Below are 27146 nucleotides of genomic sequence, written 5' to 3'. Positions count from 1 at the left end.
ATTCTTCAGTGTCGAGCGGCTGATTTATATTACTTCTGTGTGTGATAGTTCTACTGCCAAATCATCTTGAGCGCCGGGACATTTTATTCAGGCTCCATTTCTCTTACGTGGATTTGACTTTATTTTTGTATACTTTAAGGTATGATGAATAGATACCTTACATAGTATGAAACATATAGAGTGGAACAATGAATATGTCTACTTTATTCCTTTCTCCTTTCAAAGGAATTTATCTTAACATTGCACGGTATATATTTGCAATAATGGTTTTGACTGTGAAACTTAAACAACTCTCAACTCTCACCAAGTGCATCTTCTGTATAACAGTGCTTTTGCAAAATGCCTTGTTACTGTATACAGATTTTTTGGTAGCTGGATAATTTTCATACATCAAAGCTTGTCAGGCTCACAAGTATTTCAACAAATGGAGCGATTTGGAGATACTACTTTAAAGTTTTGTGAATGAGGTAGAAAAATAAATCCGAAACAAAAATCTGTTGTTGGTTTTCTTCATGAGAACAGGTTCTGTCTTTGATCCCCATCTCATAATTGGAGCGAACCGTTATTTATAGTGTATCTTCTCTTTCGCAACGGCCCGCGAGAGCGTTCACTGGGCTAATCTTAATCTTCGCTTTGCTCTTCAAAACGAGTGTTTCTGCTGTGAGGCTACTTGACAGGAAGCATGACCTCATTCTCCGCCGTGCCGCTGATTGCACGGGCTGCTTTCAAAAGGAAACAGGGGACTTCACCGACCTGCCGTTCCCAAGCCCCAGGGCTGATCTCTGCCAGCCAGCCGCAGAAGGAGCACCCTCCACTTCACGTCTCCGAGGCTCCCCTGTTGATGATGAGCAACGTTTTTGCATCCATGTGTTAATAGAAATGGATTTTCCAGGTTTGGAAGATTTTACACATACTTATCTCTTAATACATTTGGCAGCTGAGGAATAACTAAGCTTTGGATTCATTTCTATGCTGCTCTTCAGGAAGTTTTGTATTTTTGTGAGTGTTGTTATCGTGATCTGCAGGAAGAAAAGACTAGACTGCTCTTCAAAAATGACTGATGTGTGTGAACAAATAAAACTATCTTTGTAGACACTTGTGTTTGGTAGGTACAGCAGAATAGAGCTGGTTGCCTGGGCTTCAGCTGTTTTAATAATTAGCACTATATTTGGTACCTACTAATGTAAATATTCAGAATGTAAAGATGGACGAGGGGTTGCTGGCTACCAAGTGAGGGGCATCATTGGCTTAAAGATTAATTTGATTTTTGGAGGGAAAGGTGATTAAATATAACTGGTTTGGACAGTGACCTTTTTTTTAATATTACGACATGGGCTTTTGAGTGTTTTGAAATTCAAGCAGGGGTTGTTGCCTTAAGCTTTTGTTTGAATTCTTCGCATAAAATATTGCCGCGTTCACCTCAGATCCACTTTTAGTGAGATTTCCTAAAGCTGTTGGCCTTTTCTCATGACATAGTTTAAAGGTTCTGCATTGATGCTCATTCTGGGGATTACAGATACAATACTACTGCTTCATTGTACAGTGGTGGTTGAGATGCTTTGTTTTGGCTTGCTTATATTGTTACTATAGCTTCTCACGCTGTTAATAGCCCAGAAATGGGATTGAATATTAAATGAAAGCAGAACACTGTGCAGCATTGTCTACAACATGATGTTTCTGTGCTTTCTCCAGCATTGATTCAATCATGATTTTCAGGAACCCTCTTCATTAACGCATGAGACAAAAATTTTTGTCACTGAGGGCAGCAAAAAAATCCTGTTGGATTGCCTGTTCTATGACTGTTTACAGAAGCTTGATATTATAATTACTTAAAAACGTTTGAAAGCAAATTACAACTGCTTATTAACTGTTCTTCAAAAGAGAGAAAGCCATCGCCTCCCCAGTAATATATTTGCATACGTGTATCTCTCGCTTTCTTTTATAAATATATGTATATACTCTATTTTACCTTAAATTTTACTTCCACTGAGGGTGGCAGATAAACAAGCGTCCTGCAGAGACGTACCTTGCAAATTTATGAGACAATTCAGATTAGTAACGGAAGGGCTGTGGTTTGTTCTGCCGCTTTGATCAGAAGGTGTCAACACTTTCGAATGAAAGCACTACCCATATGTAAGCTACTGTTCTTAAATGTTAATCTTTTTTAGTGGTTGCTACTTTGTATTATCATAACTGAGAAAATCACATGCCATACAACTGTGTTAAGGGTTTCAGTTGCTGGAAAGCTTCGCTCAGATTATTAAAGAGTTGTAGTCGCTATAACTGATGCTGAGGTATAGGTCTGCATCCCTTTTCAAACAAATCTGCCCTTGAATCAATCACTTTTGTCTAAGAGAGAATATATTATAATATGACATATATTGATCTTATATATCCTCATTTGCAAAAAAGACAAAAGAAAACATACTTCTGTTCCTTTTTAAACTCTTTTACAGATAATCTACATTGCCTGTTACCCCAAGGTGTATGAAACAATCCTTTGCAAGATGTATGGAATACCACGTGTTGCATCGACACCAGGAGCAAGTAAATTTGTGCACATTCGTCTGGGATTTTGATTTAAAAAAAAAATCTGTTGTGGAGGGGATCTTGTTTGACTGATAAGATTTGAGATTTTGCAGGTTTTATTTTATATCCAGATCTACAAACCACCTGTCGAGTTCTTCCTGTATTTACTTTTAGAGTATGGATGAATTTCTTGGTCTTGAGCATAGTATTTTTGCACTATTAAAAGTTTTGCCCAAAATAAGATAAATTATTGCAGGACCTAATTGTATACGAAAAAATAAATGTCTACAACATGTCAGTCTATGAAATACAGCATTCTATGAAATACACTCACTTTTTCTACAATTTGCTCTGTGACATTCTTACCGAATGATCTCTTTATACCTCCACCATTTATATCTCTTTATTTATATCTCTTTATACCTCCACCAAGAGAATGATCTCTTGATCTCTTTATACCTCCACCAAGTTTCTTCCAGTTGTCTCCTCCTCAAGTTGTTTTTGCAAGTGCTGAAGCATAATTTTCTCATGTAAAGTGATTTTCTTTTTTTTCTTTATCAAGCGTAGGAGAAGCGATATGTATAGGAGTAGGCTAATAGGACTGATTCGTAAAAAATACTCTGGCAGGTTTACTTCTCTTCTTCGGTGACCCTGCCTGGTCCCAAGGCTCAGGCAGGCTTCACGTCCAGGCTGTGACTGACAACTGAGCTCCAAATGAGGATACACAAGATTACCAAAGTTGAAACATCGACCTTCATGTCATTTCTTTTCTTCAGCTCATAATTGAACATTAAAAAAAAAGAATATTCTCTTAGAATATTCTCTTAGACCTGTCTCCTCTTGGAGGTGAATGATGGGCATTTACTAGCGCTGTTGTAAGCATGATGCTCTAAAGATACAGGAGAGGCAAGGTAATCTAGGGAAAGATCATATCTTTTATCTTTCCATGTAATAACAGATATAAATCCTCCCTATGGGTAGCCATTGCTCATATTTTGTAAGATTGATTCTGTCAGATGCTGAACGCCTGGCAGCCCTTTGCAGACTTGAGCCATGGTAATCCAGACAAATTCTATTTCCTTACTCTCCTGCCACCATATTATTGTCAAATCTTTGTCACTGACACTATCCCTATGCCTCTTGTGCTATGTCTGCAATTTTAATCCGAAAAATATATTGTAATGGTAATGGTGGCCCTTCCATTCTACTCTGTATCTGCTGCCAGCACATGTACTATTTTTGGCATGAAGCACATTTCTGGGAAAACACCATTAAAATTACTGCAGCTATTACATTTGTGTCCATAAATATTTCTCTCAAGGTTGTAAGCTGTGTAGAGTACGAGTAGCTGATTATGACCGGCTCTGATCCTGTGTTGTCCTGGTTGAGATAAGTTTCATATAAACGCTATGTCTTTCCCCCGTTCTTTCATCTGTTTTATCTCCTTTAATCTCTCTCTTAATTTCCTTTTCTTTTTTAGCTTCTTTTATGATCTTTTTGATACGCACAAGGTAGCTGGCAGTGAAGACCGGTCAACTGTTTGAGCTGTCAGTGGATATGGTAATGACTCCTCATTTGGCTTTTGCCTCTGCAGGTTCAACAGCGTTTAATGGAGAACATGGATGCAGCTTCTCACAACGTATTTTTCCAAGGTACTGAGGAAAATTATACTTGTTTCATTTTATTTGTATTTTGTTGGAGATTTTGTAAAATCCCTTTTGGGCCACTTAGAACCGTAGTGCGGATATTAATTCAATTACTGCTCTAAGTGGAAGTTCAGAAGTACTGCTGTGGAGATTGGAAGCACTGGCTTTGCAGTTACAAGGTTTTGGAGTATCTCTGTTCCAACTGCTTTTCCCTCCACTGAATTTATGGTGTCCCTCTGTGACAGGCCGTATGGGATAGTTAAACCTGCTGCTGAAACCCATGTCAGATACTGAATCAATCCAGTGTCTTCCTCTCTGTCCATGGATGTCACTGCATGGCCACTTGGAACTCAAAGGTGTTGAGGAGAAAAGACTAACCATAAATCCAATTTTACTTGAGCTAAGTATCATAGAATCCTAAAATGCTACCATAGAATCATAGAGTACCAGGTTGGAAGGGACCTCAAGGATCAGCTGGTCCAACCCTTCTTGGCAAAAGCAGGGTCTAGACAAGATGGCCCAGCACCCTGTCCAGCTGAATCTTAAAAGTGTCCAATGATGGGGAATCCACCTCTTCCCTAGGGAGATTATTCCAATGGCTGATTGTTCTCACTGTGAAAAATTTTCCTCTTGTGCCCAACCGGAATCTTCCCAGGAGTAACATGTACCCATCCCCCTTCCACATCTTTTCCATGTGACTCCTTGTAAAAAGGGAGTTTCCATCTTTATAGCCACCCTTTAAATACTGGAACATGGTGATAAGGTCTGTCTACAACATTTAGATTCTTTCACCTCTGTCACTGCTCACTTCTGTTTTAAATAACACATTGTATATTTTTCTGTGCTACCTTTCATCTCAAAGTCAATGATATTTCAGTGCTGAATGAAGTTATCACCACATGTAGACTTTATCCCATGTTATTCTAGTTGTATGATATCCTAGGATTTGTGAGAATTGAAAGTCAGGTATCCTTGAATCTTCATTAAGTATGGCTAGGTTATAAAAAGCAAATAAATCCTGCCTGGTTCAGGGGCACTCAGGCTCACGCCATGCAGAATAACTCAGAGAAGTAAAATACTGGAATTCCTCTGATGGCTCCAGGTAGGTGTAGATCTGGCAGGATTCCTTGGCCAAGAGCACCGCCACAGAAATACACCATCCACTTCTCAATTCAAGCTGGCTCCATACGTTCGTGAAATAAATGCTCCACCTGGCATGGAGCCCTCCTGCCATGTGAAGCTCTGGAAAGTGTGATGCAGGCACACTCGAGCTAGCCGAAATCCCCTAGGTCCAGAAGTAACATCATTATTCCCATATTTTAAATCCATGTCATTACCAGCCCCCATCAGCTGGTAATGTAAATTCATTATTATTAAATCATGGGTTTGCACTGTCTAGACGTTCACTAAATTAGAGGGTTTCAATTCTCCTTTTCAGTTATGCTTGTGCCTTTTTGGACTACGACCCTGCCTATGAGTGTTGTTCCACAAATCCTCTGCCCAGCTCCCTTTCCACATGTCGCCGCAGCCCTCGCCTGCTTTCTAATGGTTATTACATTTTGACAGAAGACAGTTTTCTGTCTGATGAAGAAGGCAACATAACATTGACACCATGCCAGACAAGTGTTACGTATAAAGAGAATTTAGTTCGGTAAGTGAACTATATGCAGATTTTACTCAGTTGTCTCCACATCTCCGGACTTCTCTGAAGGTATCTGTGTGTCTGTCTGCCTTTTGCTTGGCAAAAGATCAAGCTAACCCTGACAAAAGCCATCACTAAACCATATCTTTAAGCACTATGTCTACCCGTCTTTTAAATACCTCCAGGGATGGTGCCTCAACCACTTCCCTGGGCAGCCTGTTCCCATGCTTAATAACCCTTTCAGTGTAAAAATTTTTCCTAATATCCAGTCTAAACCTCCCCTGGCACAACTTGAGTCTGTTTCCTCTTGTCCTATCGCCTGTTACTTGGGAGAAGAGACCAACCCCCACCTCTCTACACCCTCCTGTCAGGTAGTTGTAGAGAGCGAGAAGGTCTCCCCTCAGCCTTCATCTCAATTGATTTGGTTTAGAGAATGCAGTGATTGAAATAACTTAATTTTCAGTCATGTCTAATCTTACTACCCAAAAACTCTTCAGTACACAGTTGTTGCTGTAATTGGAGTTGTGACCAATAAAGAAAAAGGAGAGCTACACCTCATTTTGCCAATGGGGTGTTACCATAATTAGCAATAAGAAAATTAGTGTGTGTACATATATATGCTCCTTTATGTATAAAAATAAAAAGGTCTAGTCCTGAAATGCTTACTCAGGGAAAAGATCTCTCTTGATTTCAGAAAAACATCAGTTTAGGAAAGTATATAAAATGTAGTTCAAAAAAGTTGAAGTACAGTGGAGTCAGGCTGCACGGAATGGGACATGGTAGGGTGAAACTCGTAGGTAGCATGAGACCACTCAGAGCAATATCAGAGCCCAATAACTTCCGTATCATTTGGTATCACGATATCCAGTATAACAGCAGTGTGATATATCGCCATGCTGCTAATACATTCCCTGATATTGCAACGTGCAGCAGTCATTTTTGGTGACATACCCAGTGTGAAGAACAGAGCGAGGAACAACACCCAGAACCTCGTTGTTTCATGTCAGTCCTGCAAGCTTTAGAGCTCTGTCTCTGCTCAAAGAGAAAAATTAACTCTATTCACAGAATCACAGAATGATAGGGGTTGGAAGGGACCTCTGGAGATCATCTAGTCCAACCCCCCTGCCAGAGCAGGGTCACCCAGAGCAGGCTGCACAGGATCACATCCAGGCAGACTTTGAATATCTCCAGAGATGGAGACTCCACCACCTCTCTGGGCAGCCTGTTCCAGTGCTCTGACACCCTCAGGGTAAAGAAGTTCCTCCTCACATTTAGGTGGAACTTCCTAGGCTCAAGTTTGTGCCCATTACCTCTTGTCCTGTCACTGGGCAACACTGAAAAGAGCCTGGCCCCATCCTCCTGACACCCACCCTTTAAGTATTTATAAGCATTGATAAGATCCCCCCTCAGCCGTCTTTTTTCCAGACTGAAGAGACCCAAATCCCTCAGCCTTTCTTCATAAGACAGATGTTCCAATCCCCTAATCATCTTGGTAGCCCTTTGCTGCACCCTCTCCAGCAGTTCCCTGTCCTTCTTGAACCGGGGAGCCCAGAACTGGACACAGCACTCCAGGTGCGGCCTCACCAAGGCAGAGTAGAGGGGGAGGATGACCTCCCTCCACCTGCTGGCCACACTCTTCTTGATGCACCCCAGGAGGCCATTGGCCTTCTGGGCCACAAGGGCACATTGCTGGCTCATGGGCATCCTGTTGTCCACCAGGACTCCCAGGTCTCTTTCAGCTGAGCTGCTCTCCAGCAGGTCAGCCCCCAACCTGTACTGGTGCCTGGGGTTATTCCTCCCCAGGTGCAGCACCCTACACTTGCCCTTGTTGAATTCCATAAGGTTTCTCTCCGCCCACCTCTCCAGCCTGTCCAGGTTTTGCTGTATAGCAGCACAGCCTTCTGGTGTGTCAATCAGAAGGCTTCCTTGACAACGTATCTTTTCTTTCTAGCATATTCAGGCGAAGGAAGAAAATCCGTCGCTCTCTGGACAGCTTGTTCAATCTTGATGCCTGCAGTTCATGGGTCAACCGCACCGTTCTCAGCAATATGGATCCCTCCCACATAGATGATCCTTGGCTTGATGGACGCAGTAAACTCGAAAGCAGTCAGAGCGATATTGGTAAGCTCTGACCAGGTACCAAGTAATCGAGCTACAACACTACAGTCTATATTTAGTGGGAGTTGGCTATCTCTTTCTATAGGTTTTGCAGGGGTTGTTGGCCAAGAAGTGCAGGTAAAGGATAGATGAACAACAGAATTTTAAGTAAGTGGTGAATGGAGCTCCTGGCATTAAAAAAGTATGAGCCCACAAAGACCTTTGTGCCAAAAAGGCTTTAGACTGAATTTGAATCCAAAGTCATCACCAGTGATGTTTATGCTGGTGTCATTAATAGGCGTCACTCTCTGCTTTCACCTGGCTGTTTTAATGATTTCATTGTGTTACACTCTATGTAGCTTTGTCTTTACTCCGCATATTTCCTCCTGCATACGTTGAACCTGCCAATTCCCTACTCCTAACAATTTGGAAACCTCCCTGTGATTAAGTAATTATTTTTTCTCCCCCACAAAATTCATTAACACAAAGCCTCAAAGCGATTCTTTTGTGCAATCTCAGTTACATATGCACTTTTTTTGTAGGTGATTCAGACATTTCTTCTGAATATGACAGCCATGTGCCACAAAGACAAACTCCAGCAGCTAATGGAGCCTCTCTCACCAAACATGATGAGTATATCCAGCCTGAAAAATCAATTTGGTCTTCAAAATCCTGCTCTCCATTTATGACAAATGACAATGAAGAGACTTTGAGGAATGCAGGTATGTCACATTCTTATTCTGATATGCCTCGTTTTTAGAGTGAACTGAGAATACTCACATTAAAAATATTGATATGCCCCCTTGCAGAATAGAATTCATTTCCTGAAACATATATTTTAAATAACTGATTGAAAATAACAAAATCTTAAAATTGATATCTACTTGTTTACTCCTCCCTGCTCGCATCTTTTCCTCTCCTATTTTCAGGGATAAATGGAAAAAGAAAAAAAGTGGAGTGAAGAGGAAAATGGAGGAAAGGGCATGGGGACAAGAACTGAAACAGGCCATTATTGAGAAAGGCTTGTTTTCTGAGAGCGTGGAGGGCACAGTGTCTCTATGGTCGTGGGGAAAAAAGACTCTTGAGAGACACCCAGAGCATGAAAATTAGGTTTCCGCTTTGAATCGCTCTGGGCGAATTCTCTTAAAAAGGAACTGAAAGGACTGGCCTCACAAGTCTTTGCAAACATCTCTTGTCATATATTTACTTTCCTGAAAACTCATGAAAATTATTTTCCTGATTTTTGTTTTAGAATCCAGGATAGTGCAAAATGTCCTTTCTCAGATGGTTGCACTGATGACGTGTTTAATCATTTCAATATGTACAAGGTAATTTTTATTTCTTTTATTTGTTGTTTCTGATAATGTTGCTTAGTCCATTTCAACTGGTGAATAAAACCTAAATTAAGGGTCACATTTGCAAAGTTAGATATATATTACTCTGAAAATATATTTTCACATGGTAGTCAGTGCAGGCAAATATCTAAATATCTGAGCTATATAGATAAGCACAACAATAAGAAATATGCACGCAGATATGATGACTACTTTGTCAAGTGTGATTGGACAGAGGTTTTGAAAGGCTGAGAAGAATCAGATGAATCGCTGCCTTTCTAAGTGACCAATGTGGGTGTTTCTCTCAGTCTGGGAATATTGAGGTATTTATTTCTAAGAGGTTATCCTCAACAGTTTAAGTAATTTAAAGTTTCAAATTGTAGTTCACCTACCAGAGTATGGAGGGTTCATCTGCAAGAACCTTCTCTCCTTCTCCCACCCAGGCTTCACCTCTATTAACCCAATATGCATCCCTTGGTCTTTTTTCTAACCTTTATGGGTATTGTTATGTTCTCAGATATTTTCTGGGAGGATTGTCTGCCACTTTGTTGCTGATGATCTTAGTTTGTAAGTACAGACTTCCTTTATATTCAACACACAATATTTTATTAAGTCACATCTGAGGACGAAAATCCATCCTTGGATGTACATCCACAGCTCTTATTGATGCTAAATAAGAGTAATATGTGGGCATATGGGGACAGAATGTAACCTTCAATGAGTTACAGGATTTTACATTTACATTTCACAGTTATTTTGTCCCAAGATGCCGCTGTGTCATCTTTCTTCAGTCTTGACACATCTTTCAAAACAACTAAGTTTTGGTAAGTGGCTCCAGTGTCATGTGATGAGTAGAGGAATTGAGAAATTTTACATTAAGAAGAGGAAGGAGGGATTCCTTTTGTTGTTTTCATGTCAAAAAATAGAAGGCATGATCTGAAGTTACTGATGGAGGATTTGACTTTTCCTGTTACTGATTTGTATTCATAGAAACTTTCCATTTCTTTTGTAAAACCACCTTTTCATAATGCACTATAAGTGTTGTAACACCTATCTGTTAGCAGAAAAGGAAGATAAACCATAACCATAAACCAGTATGTCACAACGTGAAGATCCAGAGACAGACCAAGGGCAGTAACTTTACATGAATCCAGAGGTGTGTGTTCAAACCTTGCACTGAAGCCTCCTCCCAGGCTACAAAATTGAGTCTTTACTTTTAACTGGAAAAAACAAAACCAGCTAACTATGACGCTAGCCCCATCACCACCTTCCAGGGACTACAGAACTGATATGACTTGGCCCCACTAAGCCCATGCACCATTAGGCTCAGGACAGAGCTTTGCCTTTGACTTACACTGTAGTCTGGTAAATGTCTTAGAAAGAAGTATTAAATCAGTCTGATCAGTTGAATAAAGGTGCTGATGTTGCTGTTTCAGACTGCTTTATTTCAAAGTTTTGCACAGAGCTGTAGCTTCTAAATCCTTCCGGAGAAAGAGACTTACATATTTAGAAGGTCTGAATTATATCTCTAGAGCAAGCTCATACATAGGCCTCCATGCTGAGAGAATGTATGTATGTGCTGGATTTCTGAATTACCATCCTTTCACGTTTTACACAGCAGAAAATTTTTCTGAGCATGTAAAATCTAAAATGCTGCTAACACTAAAGACATTTGGGCTTATCTGAATTTTTATGTGGTGAAAGTGAAGCTCCAAAGGACGTTGTTTGTTGCTGAAGCTGTGTCAGGGTTCAGGAGTGCAGTGCATCCCAAGGGCAAGAAGACAATCTGGCAGACCTCTTAGGCTTTGAATGGAGTATATTGGAAGTTAGAAACAGCAAGGCACAACTTGGAGAGCCGTATTGCATTGACAGTCTTGGATTTTGAGCATCCAAGGGTCTTAGCACACCACCTCAGACACTCAAGGATGGTATGTTACTCTTAGTTACTATGTCATCACTCCCAATAAAATCGAGGCCACCAGGTTAGGACAAGCGTGTTGCAAACACACGCTCCAAAGTACTGCTTTCTGACTTCCTGAATAGTTTAGCTCTGAGTCAGACGCAAAGCTGTTCTTCACAAGAGGAAAACAAATGCACTCTGAGAGCTTTTCAGTCACTGGTATATAGAGAATAACTCTTTTATGCTCACACAAGTGAGAAGTTACCTGCTCAAACAAGCAGTCCTACAGCTTAACTAAATTCGGCAATTCAGAGCCTACATACATACTGATTATAACAAACTGTGGTTTAAATCAAGACATACAAAACTGTATGCTCTATTTTTCCCCCCCCCCAGGAAATAATTGGAAAGAAAGAACAATTGGTGAGTATATCTCTAAATTTAGAAAGAATTCCATACTTTTGGGGGTGACCCTATTTTGAAATAGGGTTCAAGCATGCCAGAAAGGTTCCCTGGACTTTTCATTAAAAGGCGGTTTAGCTGCAGGACCCCTGCCAGTTTCCACTGCGAATTACTCCACTTCTCTATCTGAAACTCCTTTTTCATTTTATTTGGATGAAATATTTTTTTATTGTTTGACAACAGTTGATAAATAGTGTAAGCTGTTAAACAAGTGCTGTGCTTCAGCCCAGAAAAAAAACCATGTTTTTCAGTAACGGGCAAAGCAAGTCTTTCTTTTTCCAAGTTTAAACTGAACAGTAGGGCCAGGTGCTGTACTGCTCTAACTTGGTACCATTCCACTGAAGGAGTGAAGCAACATCAACATGTATCAGTCCGGAATATCTGAAAAACACAGATTCTTCTTTTCCGTATTCTTTTTCAGTCAAGCCTCACTCTCGGTCTCCAGTTTCTGTTTATCAAGCATTTCTCAGTATTGGTGGAGCTTGGAACCCTTAAAACAAGAGGACTGATTTATTTCTAATAGGAGCTAGCCATCCCAATTCCAGCTCCATTCTTTCCTTTATATCTTTACTTTGAAAAAAATGAAAATGAAAAGAAGGAACTAAGTGGTGCTATGCCCAGTTTTGTGTTCCTTATAGTGTGGATAGAACAGCCTCGTTCATCAGTTCGCTGGTTGAGTGCAGTTCAGCTTGTGAGATCTAAAGGCATCTGCACAGCTGCAGACGCAACCTGGAAAACCTTTCAATCGGCCCTCAGAAAGAGGATGTTCATCCTGAGAACAAAGCATTTTAGAACTGTACGCAGGTATTTCATCACTTTGCAGACTTACTAAAGCCTGTGATGAAAAACGCATCCTACGCATCCACTGTGCGCAGCAGTGGACGCTAAATATGGCGCTTCTCAAAGCCAGTGGGATTGTTTATGTAAGGGCTGTAACACCAGAGCTTTGACACTGACTCTGATTTTGAAAGCCAGTATCAATATTAACTAAAGCAGGTGCTACAGGAGGGAGCAGAGAACTTGGGACTTGTTGCCTAGCAGGAGTAAACTAAATACAGACTGGCAGAGGTTACTGAGAGACACGACCTCCAACATTTCAAAACAAGCTTGTCTCTTGCCTTTCATAAAAAATTAAAAGTAGAATAGTTACTTCTGTATATTTCGAAATGAGTTCACTAACAATTTTCTTTTTTCCTCCTCCTCCTTCTCAAATTTATTTTCCTCAGCTCTTCAGCATCAAATGACTGGTTACCTCCTTATGGCTATCGTTACACGCATTCCTGTGGAAAAAATAAAGGGAATTGTTAGTGTTCTTCCTGCAAAATAAATACAATTAATTTTAGCTTTTTTTCATTCTGGGGGGCATTCATTCATACGGGCTGCAAAACTGTGAGTGAGGCCCTACTTGTTTGTGGCTTTCTGAAAGCAGTCGTGCAAAATAATTGCTGTAGTTTCTTATGTCAATGAAGTCCTATATAGGCATGGGGTCCTACAAGCTTTTTGATAATAAAGTCATGGTAAAAAGTGTTTTTTAATCCCCATTAAATCAGTTTTTTACAAAAAACTGATGTCTTCCCATACTTTATGTATTTATTTCTTGTAGCAACATACTGTCAAAGATGATGGATTTGGAGAGTGGCTGAGTACATGTGGTAACGTATTTCAGAAGCTTTTTTGCACTGCCTTTTGGCCTTTATGCTGAGCATTGAGAAAAGAGAAAAAAAAGGAAGAAATAAATATTATTGGAAGGAAAGCATTATTCAGAAAACCAGGAATCAGGATGTGGAGAAGCAATGACAAATCTGAATTACTTGGTTCGTATACAAAAATACGAGACTTGCAGGTATTAGCTTCACGGTGGAAACACTGAGCCCTGTTTTTCAGCTTGGATCTTTGCTACAACAGAGACTAAATTACACATAGAACCTGTGAGTAACCAAAAACTGCTATCTCGTGACTCCAAGCTTTTAATAATCTGCTTCTTAAAATATCTCCCTGCATGCCAGTTTAGGTAGGACAGCATGGATTTCATCTTCCCATGCAACAAAATGATGATAATGTGTGAGGATGCTGTTACCCACCAAATCATTCTATAACCAGTGCTGCTTCTCGTCTCCTTGTCCCCTGGTGTGCTAAAAGCAGTGCTAGCACAGCCCCAGCTGGTAAATAGACACCAAAATGCTGCCTGTGGAAGGGCTAGGTCTGCTGGTGAGGTACAATCAAGCTGGGAGGCATAATGACCGGCATTTGAAAACTCTGCAGCAAAAGCATGCAAGCAAAAGGTTCCAGTGGAAGAAAGAATCGACAAAACTGGAACACCAGTGTTTGTTCTACTCTATACCGAAGCCAAACTCGAGCAGGTCATAGCTGTATTTCTAGCATCAAAAATCTGAACAAGTGATGCAATGAAGAAAAGGGTACTTGAAATTCAATTAAAATGCACATTTCTCTTTCAAAGTGGACATATACGCTGGTGTATTTTGAAGATAGGCATCAATAGCTCAGCATTAAGAGCTCAAAGAGGGAAGTTTCACCCAAATTACCAATTGTGCATAGTAATTTACTTTTCCCCATTGCATTAAATTCACTTTATATGAAGACAGACCATTTGACGTAACAAGACCAGGTTTTATAGTTTTAATAAATGGTGAAAATAGAATGTTCTTCATAAAACTGCTGTATTATGTGACTATAATAGTAGTTATAAAACTCATACTCATATTTACTTACAGTTAATACACTTGAATAATTTTTTCAGTATTAAACAATTCTTCTTGTTTTACTTTTACTATGGAGACAACTGAGAGTATCATTGTGTACTATGTATAAATATTTTGTTACCTATTTTATTGCTACTTATAACAGGTCCATTACTAAATTCACTTTTAAAATGAAATTATTACAAAGATCTTAAGTGTTTAAATAATCTCCTGGAAGAATAATCTGGAAAACTAAATTCTATACCGAGAGAAAAGTCTAAGACTGCATTTGCCCTGCTGTCATTGAAGCAATTATGCTGAAAACTAGAAAAACCTGAGTTCACTGTACACAAGTTAGTTCACTGCAAACTAGTGAAGAAAAAACTGATACAGCTTGACAAAAATTTGGTCTAAAATGAATTGCTATAATCTGTCTATGAATAAATATAAGCTGCAAATTAGAATTGTTCTGATCTGGAGAGAGGGAAGTTCTGGGACAATTTGGCAATTGGAATTCAGGGGCTATAAATAAGATTCTCGGGATCTGTTAAGATGTGCCCTCCATAATATTCATTAATGTTGAATTAACAAAGTTCTACTCAGTTACCAGAATGGTTGGTTTTGGCAGTTCCCTTCCGTATATTCCAGTGGACATAAAAGCAAGCCTCGTATTGTTTCTCTGAAAAGAGGCACAATAACAGGGTCAATCCCGTTCGATGAAAAACTGAAGCCAGGATCTGTCTGATGAAAAACTGAAGACGACATTTTTTAACCTAAATGTTCAAATCCAGACTTTCAGAGGTACTTAGTATTGGCAGCTTCTGTTAACTACAGTATCAAGCCTAGGATAATTGTGAAATGTAGTTCTAGCAAAGTAGATCAACCACTTGTTGATTAATGATTAACTGACACATCTACAAACAGAGAAAACAACTAGAACTTTATGTTTCTGTCCCCAATGATTAAACTCTTACTCTTCTTTAATATAGCACCTTATTTAGAAAAAGAGAATCAAAGAAGACTTTCAAGATAGAGATTTATAACCCCCTGTGCATTATCTCATACCGTTCGTTACTCTTATTTTTTTATCACTACACCTTGTCTTATACTCTCTTATTTCTTGCTCTGTTCAGCTGAATTTCAGGGTCATTCCTGAGTATATATCACATAGTTCTGCGTAGAGGGGAATGTTCATGTTGAAGGGAACAGCAGCAAGCACGATGATATTTATGGCATCCCTTAGCTTATAATGATCCTAGTCTGTGAGCAAGTCTGTTTTGTATTTACCCTGAAAGCATTACTTATAGAAGCCAAACCATAAAAAGATTAACAATGACATGGAGTAAACCACACTGGTACAGAATACAGGTACGGCTATTTAGTCCAGTTCTGCAGAATCCCCTCTTTGATGTATTTTTTTGTGAATTAGCTGCAATGTTTTGTAAACTCTTTGTACATTTTAATATACACTGATCAAAACTGTTACTTCATTTCATATTATTTCTTTTTTATGGTTCCTTATGCTGCTTTTTTTTTTTCCTTATCTCTGGCATTTATATATCAGTGAAGTTGTTCCTGCTTTCATTTCTTCCTGTGTTTGAGGGTGTTGTCAATAATGAAGATTATTGTTCGGAATTACATATATTTCAATGAATTTGTTATTTGTGAGGTTATGTCCTGCCCTGTAGATTGTGTGCTCTTTGGAAGAGGATTTATTGGTACTTTGGTGTGAACATGAAAGCCTCATTTTGTTACAGTTACTATGTAACTATTACCACCAGAGAATATAATAACAACAATAATTATAAATCCTAACAACAAAACAAAAACCAATAATAATAATTTAATAGGAAATAAATAGAAAGACATAGGTTCAGATTCTGGGTGGGTATCAATCAGCTGATTCCACGTAAGACTCTGACCTGCAGCATTTTAACAGCTAAGATTTGTCCACGGATATCAATTTGCTGGGGCTGTAGCACCTTACATGAGTATGTACTGATGGAGTGAACACATATTCAAAATACTTCTGATGCACTGTAATAAAAATGCTGTAAAGCCTCTTTTTGTTATGACATAGAAATATATTTTGTATTGCATTGTTTTACGCATGTAACAAATAAACTTATAGTGTATTAAGGCAGTAAAGTGAACTTCTTTGGGGAAAAAATGCAGATGGGACCCTTTTTCTTCTTTCTCAACTCCTTTCTCCTGTTTGTAATGTGGCTCATAAAATATCTCTTTCATGTACATCACTTCATGCTAAGAATTCGGGCTTGTGCTACTTAAAGCCCGTAGTACATAATTTGGGTGAAAAATAAGTGCATAAAAATAACGAACAAAATAGGTCAAGATATGTAAATATAAAATTTGTATTTAATTTGAAAATAAATGAATGCAAAAGTCTCTTGAGAAGCTGTACAACACCATACCTGCAAGTTACACCAAATTTCGTATATTTATATTATGTTGAAGTTGTATGGGCTGCAAACCTTTCGTTCAATGAAGCTCACATGTAGGTCTACGTGCTGAGAGCATGTGCGTCTGTTCTGGATTTATGAATCATCATTCTTTCTATGCATCAGAAAATTCTTCTGAGCACGTAAAATCTAAAATGCTGCTAAGGCTAAAAACATTTGGGCTTATCTGAATTTTTACATGGCAAACATGAAGCTCAAAAGGACATTGTTGCTGAAACTGTGTCAGGGTTCAAGGAATCCCAAGGGCAACAAGACAATCTGGCAGACCTCTTAGCCTTTGAACGGAGTATATTGGAAGTTAGAAACAACAAGGCACAACTTGGAGAGCCGTATTGCAATGACAGTCTTGGATTTTGAGCATCCAAGAGTCTTAGCACAACGCCTTGGATACTCAAGGATGGTATGTTACTCTTTGTCATTATGTCATTATGTCATTATTCCCAAAAAATCAAGGTCACGGATTAAAGGATTCATTCTAAAGAGCCTGCAATTTTAAAAAGGACAAGAAACCAGTGTGATTATCCTACTTCAGCATCTAGCTTTCCGCCATCTAGCTAAGCCACCAGGTTAGGACAAGCGTGTTGCAAACACACGCTCCAAAGTACTGCTTTCTGACTTCCTGAATAGTTTAGTCCTGAGTCAGAAACAAAGCTGTTCTTCACAAGAGGAAAACAAATACACTCTGAGAGCTTTTCAATCACTGGTATACACAGAATACCTCTTCTATGCTTATCACAAGTGAGAAGTTACCTGCTCAGACAAGTAATCCTGCAGCTTAACCAATTTTGGCAAACCAGGACCTGCATATACACTGATTATAAATAAGTGTGGTTTAAATCAGGACATACAGGTACAAGAGTTTGGAATGAAGAAAGGACAGGTGGAGGGAAGGTGGTTTTAGATTTGTTGATATTTCTCATTATCCTACTCTGTTAAATTGGCAATAGATTAAATTAATTTCCCCAAGTTGAGTCTGTTTTGCCCATGATGGTAATTGCTGTGTGATCTCCCTGTCTTTATATCATTCCATGAGCTTTTAATTGAATTTTGTCCCTCTGTCTTGTTGAGAGGGAGTTCGAGAGCAGCTGGGCGGGCACCTGGCAGTTAGCCAAGGCTGACCCGCCACACCTTACTATATTGAAATTTAATTAATTGAAGATTTTATATTTCTTTCTTCAGAACTATTGTATGGAATCTCTGCACAAGTGGCGAAAAAAACCCTCTGTTTTTAGCATAACGCAATAACACAGCTATTTCTGTGCAATACAATGTAGAAACAGCATTTAAAATAGTGGACACAGCAAGAACAGGATTTTTTTCTTCGTCTTGAAATTGATTTACTTTGATTACGAGCAATGCTCTCAAGTGATAAATGCATAGTACTAGCAACAGGTGCAGCTATAACAGTCATTATTTGAAGGGGCCTGCAATTTAATATGAAATAAATGGGTAAGCAGCGCAAGGCCTGGCCAGTGGCCCTTCTTTAATCTCTGTGGCTCTGAGGGGTGGCCGTGGGCCACATGGTGGTGCCATCCAACCAGCTACATGAACATCCCTGCCCTCAGGATTTGTTACTTACCTAGTCTGACAGACCTGGACAAATACTATGAGTTAAACTAAAGTGGATAAACTACTTCTGCTCCTTTCTGCCCCGTTATCGCCACAAAACTTAGTAGCTGACACCTCCTTTCTCCAATCTTCTAAATAGCAACACAATGAGAAATTTGCAGAGTGGCTGTGGGGAGCTCCATGTATTACATCAGAGGTAAACGATTTAATAAGTTAATTTGATCATTTAAAAAAAAAAAAACCTACAGCCTTATTTAAACTTATATGAGAATTTCCTGGTAGTGGGAGATGACATTTAGGTTTGATTAGACTACAAGAAAGACACTGAGGTGCTGGAGCGGTTCCAGAGAAGGGCAACAAAGCTGGTGAGGGGTCTGGAGCACAAGTCTCATGAGGAGCAGCTGAGGGAGCTGGGGTTGTTCAGCCTGGAGAAAAGAAGGCTGAGGGGAGACCTTCTTGCTCTCTACAACTGCCTGAAAGGAGGGTGTAGCCAGGTGGGGATTGGTCTCTTCTCCCAAGTATCAGGCGATAGGACAAGAGGAAATGGCCTCAAGTTGCACCAGGGGAGGTTTAGACTGGATATTAGGAAAAAAATTTACACTGAAATGGTTATTAAGCATTGGGACAGGCTGCCCAGGGAAGTGGTTGAGTCGCCATCCCTGGGGGCATTTGAAAGACATGTAGATGTGGTGCTGAGAGCCGTGGTTTAGCGGTGGACGTGGCAGTGCTGGGTTAATTGTTGGACTCGATGATTTTAAAGGTCTTTTCCAGCACAAATGATTCTATGAATCATGGGGAAACAGAGCTTCCACAGACAACAGGAAAAAATGCTTTCAGCCCAAAATGCAGTAGGCAAACTAGCTGATGGATATGCAGGAGGAGGACAAAAGTATTATCCAAAGGTCAGAAGAAAGAAACATGCCAGAGGAAGAGGCACTTGATATAGGATTGCCCAGCCAAAGAAAGGGGTCAGGAGCAGCCGGAGTCATAGAAATCTTACTTCTGGATGACACAAAAGCCATTTTCCTTCCCAGGCGGGCACACGGGCAGTTCCGCCCGCTGGGACGGAGGGCAGCAGCGGCTCCGCGGCGGCAGAGGCCTGACCGGCCCGGCCCACAGCAGCGCCCGCCCGCCGCCGCCGCCTCCCGCCCGCCCCATTGCCATGGCAGCGCCGCGGCGTCCTGTAATGGCGGCGGCGGGAAGCTGAGGGGCGGCCATGGTGCGGAGTGAGTGTCGCCGAGAGCCGCTTTCCTCCCCTCCCCCGGGACCCTGTCCTCCTTCCCAGGATGCGCCCCGCTCCCTGGCCACCGTGTTCCCTCTCACGCTGGCCCCCCTTCCCCGCCATCCCCCACAGCCCTCTCCCTTCCTGCCTCCTTGCTCTCCTCGCCTGGCTGCATTAACTGGTCTCCCTCCTTCCTGGGAATAGGAATCCATTTCATTCCACCCAGCATAGCACAGGTGGTCCCGGCATGGACCCCCCAGTGTGTGGGGAGATGCTCAACGGGATGGCTTGTGTCTGGGCCTAGAGCTGTCAGCGCCAGCCTTTCCCTGAAATTATAAATTTTCAACATCACATGATAATTTTTTTTTTTTTAGGTAGAAGTAGCCAATGCAGACACTTGATCAGACACGTAAAAAAACGCTGTATAAGGTTAAAATACACCATACTATTACTTATGAATTGCTAAACTTTTAGAGGTAAAGCAGTATGACCAGAAAATACTGAGTGCTCATACATATCAGTCAAGAAAAAAGCTTCCGAGGAGTTCCCTTTATCTGTGATTTTTCCCTGTAATTTATTTTGGTTATATACTGTCACTGGACTGTCAGTCCCTTGCTGTGCCAAAATAGTGCTTTGGAAAGGAACTCCTTCCCTCTGCATGAAGCTGGCAGACGCCCCCTTTTAGCAGGCACTACCTAAAGGAGAATGGCTTCATATCTTGAACAGCATGCTATGAATTTGAGTCTTAAAATAATGGTTGAATACTTTACTTTTCTGAAACACAGGTGCCTCCACCATTTCTTGATATACCTGCAGCTGTCCACCTGCTTATTCTTTCCATTTCTTTAATGCTTTCCTTCATATCTGTTCTTTTTTGAGTAAAGCATGTAGCTTTTGGAAGTCCAGCTGTAAGATTTTCAAGATTTGTTATCTCCAGTTGATTGATGCCATCTCTTACTTCCTCCCGTGTTCATGAGAAAACAGGAGTAGCTGTGATCTCTCAGGTCACTGATCCTTTCTCCTATTACTGCACACATCAGATATTCTGGTTAACAAACTTCTCAGTGAGAAGTAATGCTACAATGTGTTTTTTCAATGTCCTGGTAAAGCTTTTTTTAAAAAAATAATTTGTTGTTTTCTCTTACAAGTTTGTTTCCCTCATTCCTCTTAAATAAACTAGATAGCATATAAAATGTCAAATATTCACTCAGTTCCCTGCAGCAGGTCCTCAAAATGGGTCTCTCAAGCTCCACAGTGGCATCTGTTGGGAATGGTTGTCTCTGCTTTGCAAAACCACCTGGTAATGAAAGTGGAGGTTTTGCATAGTCACTGCAACAGTCACTTCAATTTTCTTTTCATCAGCAAAGGGAAATCCGGCTGTAATAAAACTGTCTGGAATAATTTGTATGACTTCTTTTTACATAAAAGGTATAGAGCATAATGTTGCCTTCAGAGTTTATGTACACAGATTGTGGAATATTGTTTTCTTGCTCAAACATACCTGTTTGTACTGGAAAAGCTGGCACCGGAAGATCTGCCACCAAACACATTAGTAACCAGGCCTTTTTTTTTTTTTTTTAATTTCCAGAAGATTTGCGAAGTAACTTATTATATATGCTGATGTTTTTCATGTTTTCTGTGAAGACTAAAATATTTAGTCACCATTATTGCCACTTTTTTTCTGTTTTCTCTGTTAATTTAATCAGGTTTAATCAATGGGCTGTTGAAGGGAAGATGGTTGTTCAGATGCAACGAACCTGCCCAACATGATTAAAAAAGAAAAAGACACTTACCTTCCCCAATATGCTTAATGTGTAGATAAGGTCCTCTCTTACATCAACATCAATATCACCATTATATAGTTCTGTAAATCGCGTTAGATGAAAATGTTGAATAGAAGGGAGATTTAAGCCTGCTCATCTGTAAATAATACAACAGATGCAAAGCCAGTTTCACCTTTTTCCCAAAGGCTGTAAATAGAGGAGCTACACTGACACATGCAAGTTTGGGCTGTATTGGTATGTCGTTTACCCAGCTTGTAGCAGACCAGTCCGTGTGAATGTGTGCAGCCATTTGAGGACCACTAATAAAACTGGATGATTTCACAAAGCCTCCCTGAGAGGTTTGTCCCTGAGACAAAGAAGCAATGAAAGAATACTTTTAATTAATGCGTGGTAGGAACAATTTGTTTTCACAGTCCTCTGTATATTTCCTCTTTTTACTTATTTTTCTTCAGTCTTTTTGAAAGGCTTGCGAGTCTTTTTTTGGCATTAACCATCAAGAAAATACCTATGCTAATTTAAGAAAACCCTAGTTTTTTAATCAGTATTTCACTGTAGTTCACTGCTTGTCAAGGAGAGGAAAATGCTGCTGCTTTTTTGGTGCAGTGGGCTGGAAACGAAGTAATAACGTCTAGCTAAAGAGTGAGCACTGGTTCTCATAGAATTTCTTTACCTTCATTATACAGAGCCTTTTCACTGTTTGAAAGATTGCCTGGCATTAAATATTACTATGTGAAAACTCTGAGCCCAAGTCTCTGATGTCTTTTAGCCCCTGAGACTCCTTTGCTGGGCTGCTAATGAGCTGGTAGTGCTTAAGAAATACCCAGGATTAAATTTCATTCTAATGTAAACATTTATAAGCATGAATTAGTTATGGAGTTGCCTCAAGCACTGAAAAAGTGAAAAATGTCTGCCCACTTTCAGCATTCATCGTGCTTATTCCCGTGCACACTGTGCTGGCGGAAGAATACGTAGCTAGTTTACTTTTTGTTAACATCTGGCATCAGGAAATAAAAGAGCATAAACCACCGTTGCTTGTCTACATGAATCAATCTGCAACCCAAGCTATGCTGAAAATAATGGATGCTGGATTGATTTCTGCAGGGGTAGTGTCACAGTCTTATGGAAGATTCAGCAGTTTTCATATGGATTTTTGTAAATGCTACAGGTGACAGAAGTGTGTTTCACAAATGCTGTTTACTGTGGCAGATCGGGGTGAAGTTACTTGGCACTTGATGTCTTTTCTAGCAGATTTTTTGGTGGTGGTGGTGGTGGTGTTCCTACCGGCTATGTATTTGCTACGGTACAACAAAAGATTATAATGATTTTATAAGTTGTTCATAAGTCAGGTGGTGGAACATGACTAAAGGGAGACATGACATCTAATGTTTCTTTCAGTCACTGAAGATCTCGTTAGAAGACGTGCAGAACATAACGACTGTGAAATTTTTTCACTGGAAGAAATCTCTTTACATCAGCAGGAAATAGAAAAACTAGAGTATCTTGACAAATGGTGTCGAGATTTAAAAATTCTCTATCTTCAGAATAATCTAATTCCAAAAATTGGTAAGTATTTTCTGGATGTGTTTCTTTTTAAATGGTTTTACATGCAGAATTTTGAAATCAGGAAAAGTATGTCTGTTGTGTTATACTTTAAGGGAATGCAGGGTGAGTAACTGCAGAGAAGTTGTTTGTGGATCTGCTCCTATAAGATTTACTTTCCCTGCCTCTTTAATGTATTTCTAAGAAGCTCAGAAATTTGAAAGAGAAATTTTAACTTAAAAGATCATACGGAGATACAAGTCACTAGAATATGAGTGTGGAACACCATTTATACCATTTATTAATTAAAATCTCATGAATCAAGGTATAACTTAAATATCCTGTCTTTGTGGCAAACAGGGAGACCATTTAGCGTATGCCGTGGACTGTGATATCGTAGGACTAGCTCTCCTCATGCTCTTTTTTAAGTTCAGTTTTTATACTAACGGTCTTTTTTGTTAACATTGAAATAATTTTCATTCAGATAAAATGCTTGCTTTTGTGCAGAAAGGCAACTTTTTACAGTGAGGTCTCAATGGTCATCCTGCATGACAGGAGAAGCTATAATTTCCTATGGTCTGTGTTTTGTGGTAGAGGTTCACGTGTTTGCTAGGCTCTCTAAAGATATGACATCAGGCCTTGGGCTGGAAAAGCTTAGACTCTACACACAGTGTGTAGATGAAGAATGGGAAGTCAAAAGTGCTCAGGAATTATATTAGCATATTTCTTTGAAGTTCCTTAAGAGGAAGACAAAAATATAGTTTTAGGGTGAAATTGTGTGCTCAGGACTTGTAGGCAAAGGCTTAAAATCCTCTCAGGAGCTCATCAGGAAACCCCTAGGAAGTATCTGTACTGGTAACATCTGCATTTCTTAGAGGAATCTTCTCCCAGAGAATAAGGTTTTTGAAACTGCTTTATGCTGCTCTGCCCCATCAAAAATGGGACTAAAAGAACTCATTTTTCTCTCTGTTACTGTGTCCTTAGTAATGCACAAGACTTCATCTTGTTCTTTTGTCAACACTTATACCCCCTTTAGGTTACTGCGGTATATCATGTTGCAGTTCAAATTACTGCTTTTTGGACACAAGGTTTTTTCAGCAATCTCTTTTCTGAGACATTCAATTTTTATCTTAAGTTACTCTAGCTCTAGGAGTTGGAAAAGTGGGCAACTTCCTACTTCATATATTCTTGTATAATGTAATAGCTTTCCAAGATACTGCCTTAGTAACAAATGGGGAAAAAAATGCACTATATAAGTAGTGATCAAAAGGGTTTCCAATAGGGGTTGTGTTACAAAGTACTGAATTTGAGACATAATTCTTCCCAATGGTTACCAACACGTCCGTGCAGAGCACCCAGCATTTCCAAGCACACTTCAAAATACTATAGCTGAATGGTTTCTATTTACTCTCATGGGGTGTGTCTTTTCTCCTCTTAAAGAAAACCTTTACACAGCCCTCAAGATCCCGCTTGCCTACTAATCAGACAGCAAGTTGCAAGGCATCCACTGTGTCGATGAGTCCTGGTTCTTTTCTATAAATGGAAAAAAACCCACAAGATGCCTTTGGCTTCAACACTTGTCTCTCCCACATTTTCATGTGTACAGGCACTGCCGTTACAGAAATACTGTAAGAAAAACTAAAAGCCAACCTAAGCTGCGCAGGTCCTTGCTGAGAAATTAATTTCATCATGTTTGTGAATTAAGAAGAAAATGTCTCTCCAAGGTCTTAGTAAACCAAGTGGTAGGATTCACGTCACCACACTTTTAGACTTCTATGTTTTAGACAGCTACTGAAGCCTCCCTTTATAAGCAGTGATGAAGAAAAGGTGTATTTTTGAGCATGATTTGGTTCACTGGTTCTAGACAGACAAATTAAGATAAGACAAATTGCACCTTGAAGAGCCTGTTTCTCCTTATTGATTATAGAGGATCCTAGACGACTAATTCAGCTGTAGACATGATCTGTGTTGGTTAGATAAAGCTCCCCCTGCTTGAATTTATTCCTTTGTCTCAGCAGGGGCAGTTTATACAGCAGTTAATCAGTGCGGCTTGTGAATTAAGAGTTTGGGGTAAACTTGATGACTTCATTGGATAGGTTTTCCAGTCAGATCTTCGAAACACCTGGTTATTGGCGAGAAATTATTGAAATGTGACCCAAGTTATAGTATGTATCTCATCTCAGATGTAGGGCTGACCTGTGTCATGTATCTCAAGGGGTATTGGCATTTTTCAGACCTTTGGGGGACTGATGAAGATTGTTGCTACCCTATTCCCTCTTTATCCCCGCTCTGTGTTCAAAGGAGGAAATGCTAGCCATTATTACACAACCCCACAGGTTGTGAACCTGCTAATTTCAATAGTTCATGGCAAAAATAATCCAGATTAGATTCCAGATTGGGTGGGGAGGGGGGGAGGCTTTTTTTTTGTTCATACTGAAGCCATATAAATCCTTATTTGTAAAATTTTTAAAAAGGGAGGAGAGGAGGATTCTTGTATTAACCCAGTAGATAAAAGATCTTTAAAAATTAAATATATACTAAAGAAGCCAATCTTTTTTATATATATGAGTGCAAAAGTCTAATTTTATAAAGCTTGACTAAGTATGGCCTGATCCTTTCTGAGTTTCCAGACAGATGGTATGTTTCACCATGCTTTTTGGCCAGTCCTCTCGCATGATATAAGTGTTTTATGGATATGTGATAAAAAATGTGTTCATAACCTCCCTTATTTCTTTTTATTTTTTAATTTGTGTTTTCAGAGATCATTTCTGTTTTGTATTTCATTAATATTAAAATATTAATGCCAAGTAATCTGATACATATTCTGATTTGTTCTTCCTCTTTTTCTGATTTATTGTTTCTTTGAAGTCAAGTGAGCAAGTAAAATGATAATGCCCTTTACAAGAAAACTGAAATAACAGATCTCTCTTTTGTTACAGAAAATGTGGGCAAACTCAAGAAGCTGGAATATTTAAATGTAGCTTTGAACAACATTGAAAGAATTGAAAATCTGGAAGGTCAGGTTTTAAACAAACCATTTTGCCTTTTGAAACACTTAAGTTGTGACTTAAAAGAGGGTAAAATAGGGTGGAAGCCATTAAGTATGTCCACCACTAGAGATACTTTCTTGATTCTTAGGAAGAGCCTTTTTTTGTGCAGAGTTTCAACAAATGCTTCTTTATATCAAATGCTTCCTACCACTGTGGTTTTGTCATCGAACTTCTGTAAATGTATTTTAATTTGCTTTTTGTATTCTCTTTCGTCAGTATTGCTAGCTATGATAGCTCTATTCTTTAATACTTTGCAAGGCAAGAATTCGCTTTTTTCATGAAATTTGTATTTCCCCGCTCTAAAGATAAGATAATTTGTTATGCAGATTAGCTGGAGCAATGCAGGTTTTTTTAACGCTATGCAGGCTGTGAAAAGTCTCTCTTGTGTAACGTTTCAGCAGTCATCTTCACTTCAGCAATCAAGTGTCAGACACAAGAAGGTTCTACTCTGTGCAGAGGTTGAACTGGCAGTCTGGGTTATTTTTAAAGAGTTTTTCAGATGGTCATTTTCTCTGTCATTGCATGAAGTCTGCTCCATTTTTTCTGTGTTTAATCCTCTATCCTACCATTGTAATTCATAGAATCACAGAAAAGAACCATAGAACAGTTTGGGTTGGAAGGGACATTTAAAGGTCACCTAGTCCCTGCCTCCTGCAATGAGCAGGGACATCTTCAACTAGATCAGGTTGCTCAGAGCCCTGTCCAACCTGACCTTGAATGTTTCCAGGCATGGAGCATCTACCACCTCTCTGGGCAATCTGGGCCAGTGTTTTACCACTCTCAGTGTAAAAAAATTCTTCCTTCTTTCTAATCTAAATCTACCCTCTTTTAATTTAAAAACAACTACCCCTTGTCCTGTTGCAACAAGCACTGCTAAAAAGTCTGTCCCTGTCTTCCTTATAAGCCCCCTTTAAGTAGGGGAAGGCTGCTATAAGGTCTCCCTGGAGCCTTCTCTTCTCCAGGCTGAGCAACCCCAACTCTCTCAGCCTGGACTCATAGCAGAGGTGCTCCAGCCCTCTCATCATCTTTGTGGCCCTCCTCTGGACCCATTCCAACAGGTCCATGTCTTTCCTGTGCTGAGGGCTCCAGAGCTGGACGTAGTATTCCAGCTAATTGCATGTGCACAGATCTAGCATTTCCCAAGATCAAAATCTAGGACTTAGAGCCACCCATAAACACATTCTTTATCACTT

General features: G+C 39.7%; 1 protein-coding gene across 5 annotated transcripts in view; it reads left to right on the top strand.

Moving 5' to 3' along the window:
• Positions 1 to 570: 570 nt before the first annotated feature.
• Positions 571 to 27146, top strand: part of LOC141739827 (dynein axonemal assembly factor 11-like) — a 57981-nt gene continuing 31405 nt past the window's right edge. Inside the window, exons 1-7 of one of the 5 annotated variants that reach the window (XM_074577857.1) lie at positions 571 to 892; positions 2457 to 2547; positions 4124 to 4181; positions 5614 to 5826; positions 7769 to 7938; positions 22760 to 22927; positions 25843 to 25920. In XM_074577857.1, coding sequence (XP_074433958.1) covers positions 2508 to 2547; positions 4124 to 4181; positions 5614 to 5826; positions 7769 to 7938; positions 22760 to 22927; positions 25843 to 25920 — 727 coding nt within the window. In that variant the 5' untranslated portion in view covers positions 571 to 892; positions 2457 to 2507. Of the gene's footprint in view, positions 893 to 2456; positions 2548 to 4123; positions 4182 to 5613; positions 5827 to 7768; positions 7939 to 19520; positions 19585 to 20954; positions 21133 to 22368; positions 22530 to 22759; positions 22928 to 25842; positions 25921 to 27146 lie in introns of those variants that run through there. The other 4 variants (XM_074577856.1, XM_074577855.1, XM_074577858.1 and 1 more) reach the window with 4 other exon arrangements.

This window comes from Larus michahellis, chromosome 2 (genome assembly GCF_964199755.1).
Source record: "Larus michahellis chromosome 2, bLarMic1.1, whole genome shotgun sequence".
Lineage (NCBI taxonomy): Eukaryota > Metazoa > Chordata > Aves > Charadriiformes > Laridae > Larus > Larus michahellis.
Note: the sequence above shows the minus strand (reverse complement) of the source record. Positions and strands in the feature narration are given on the sequence as shown.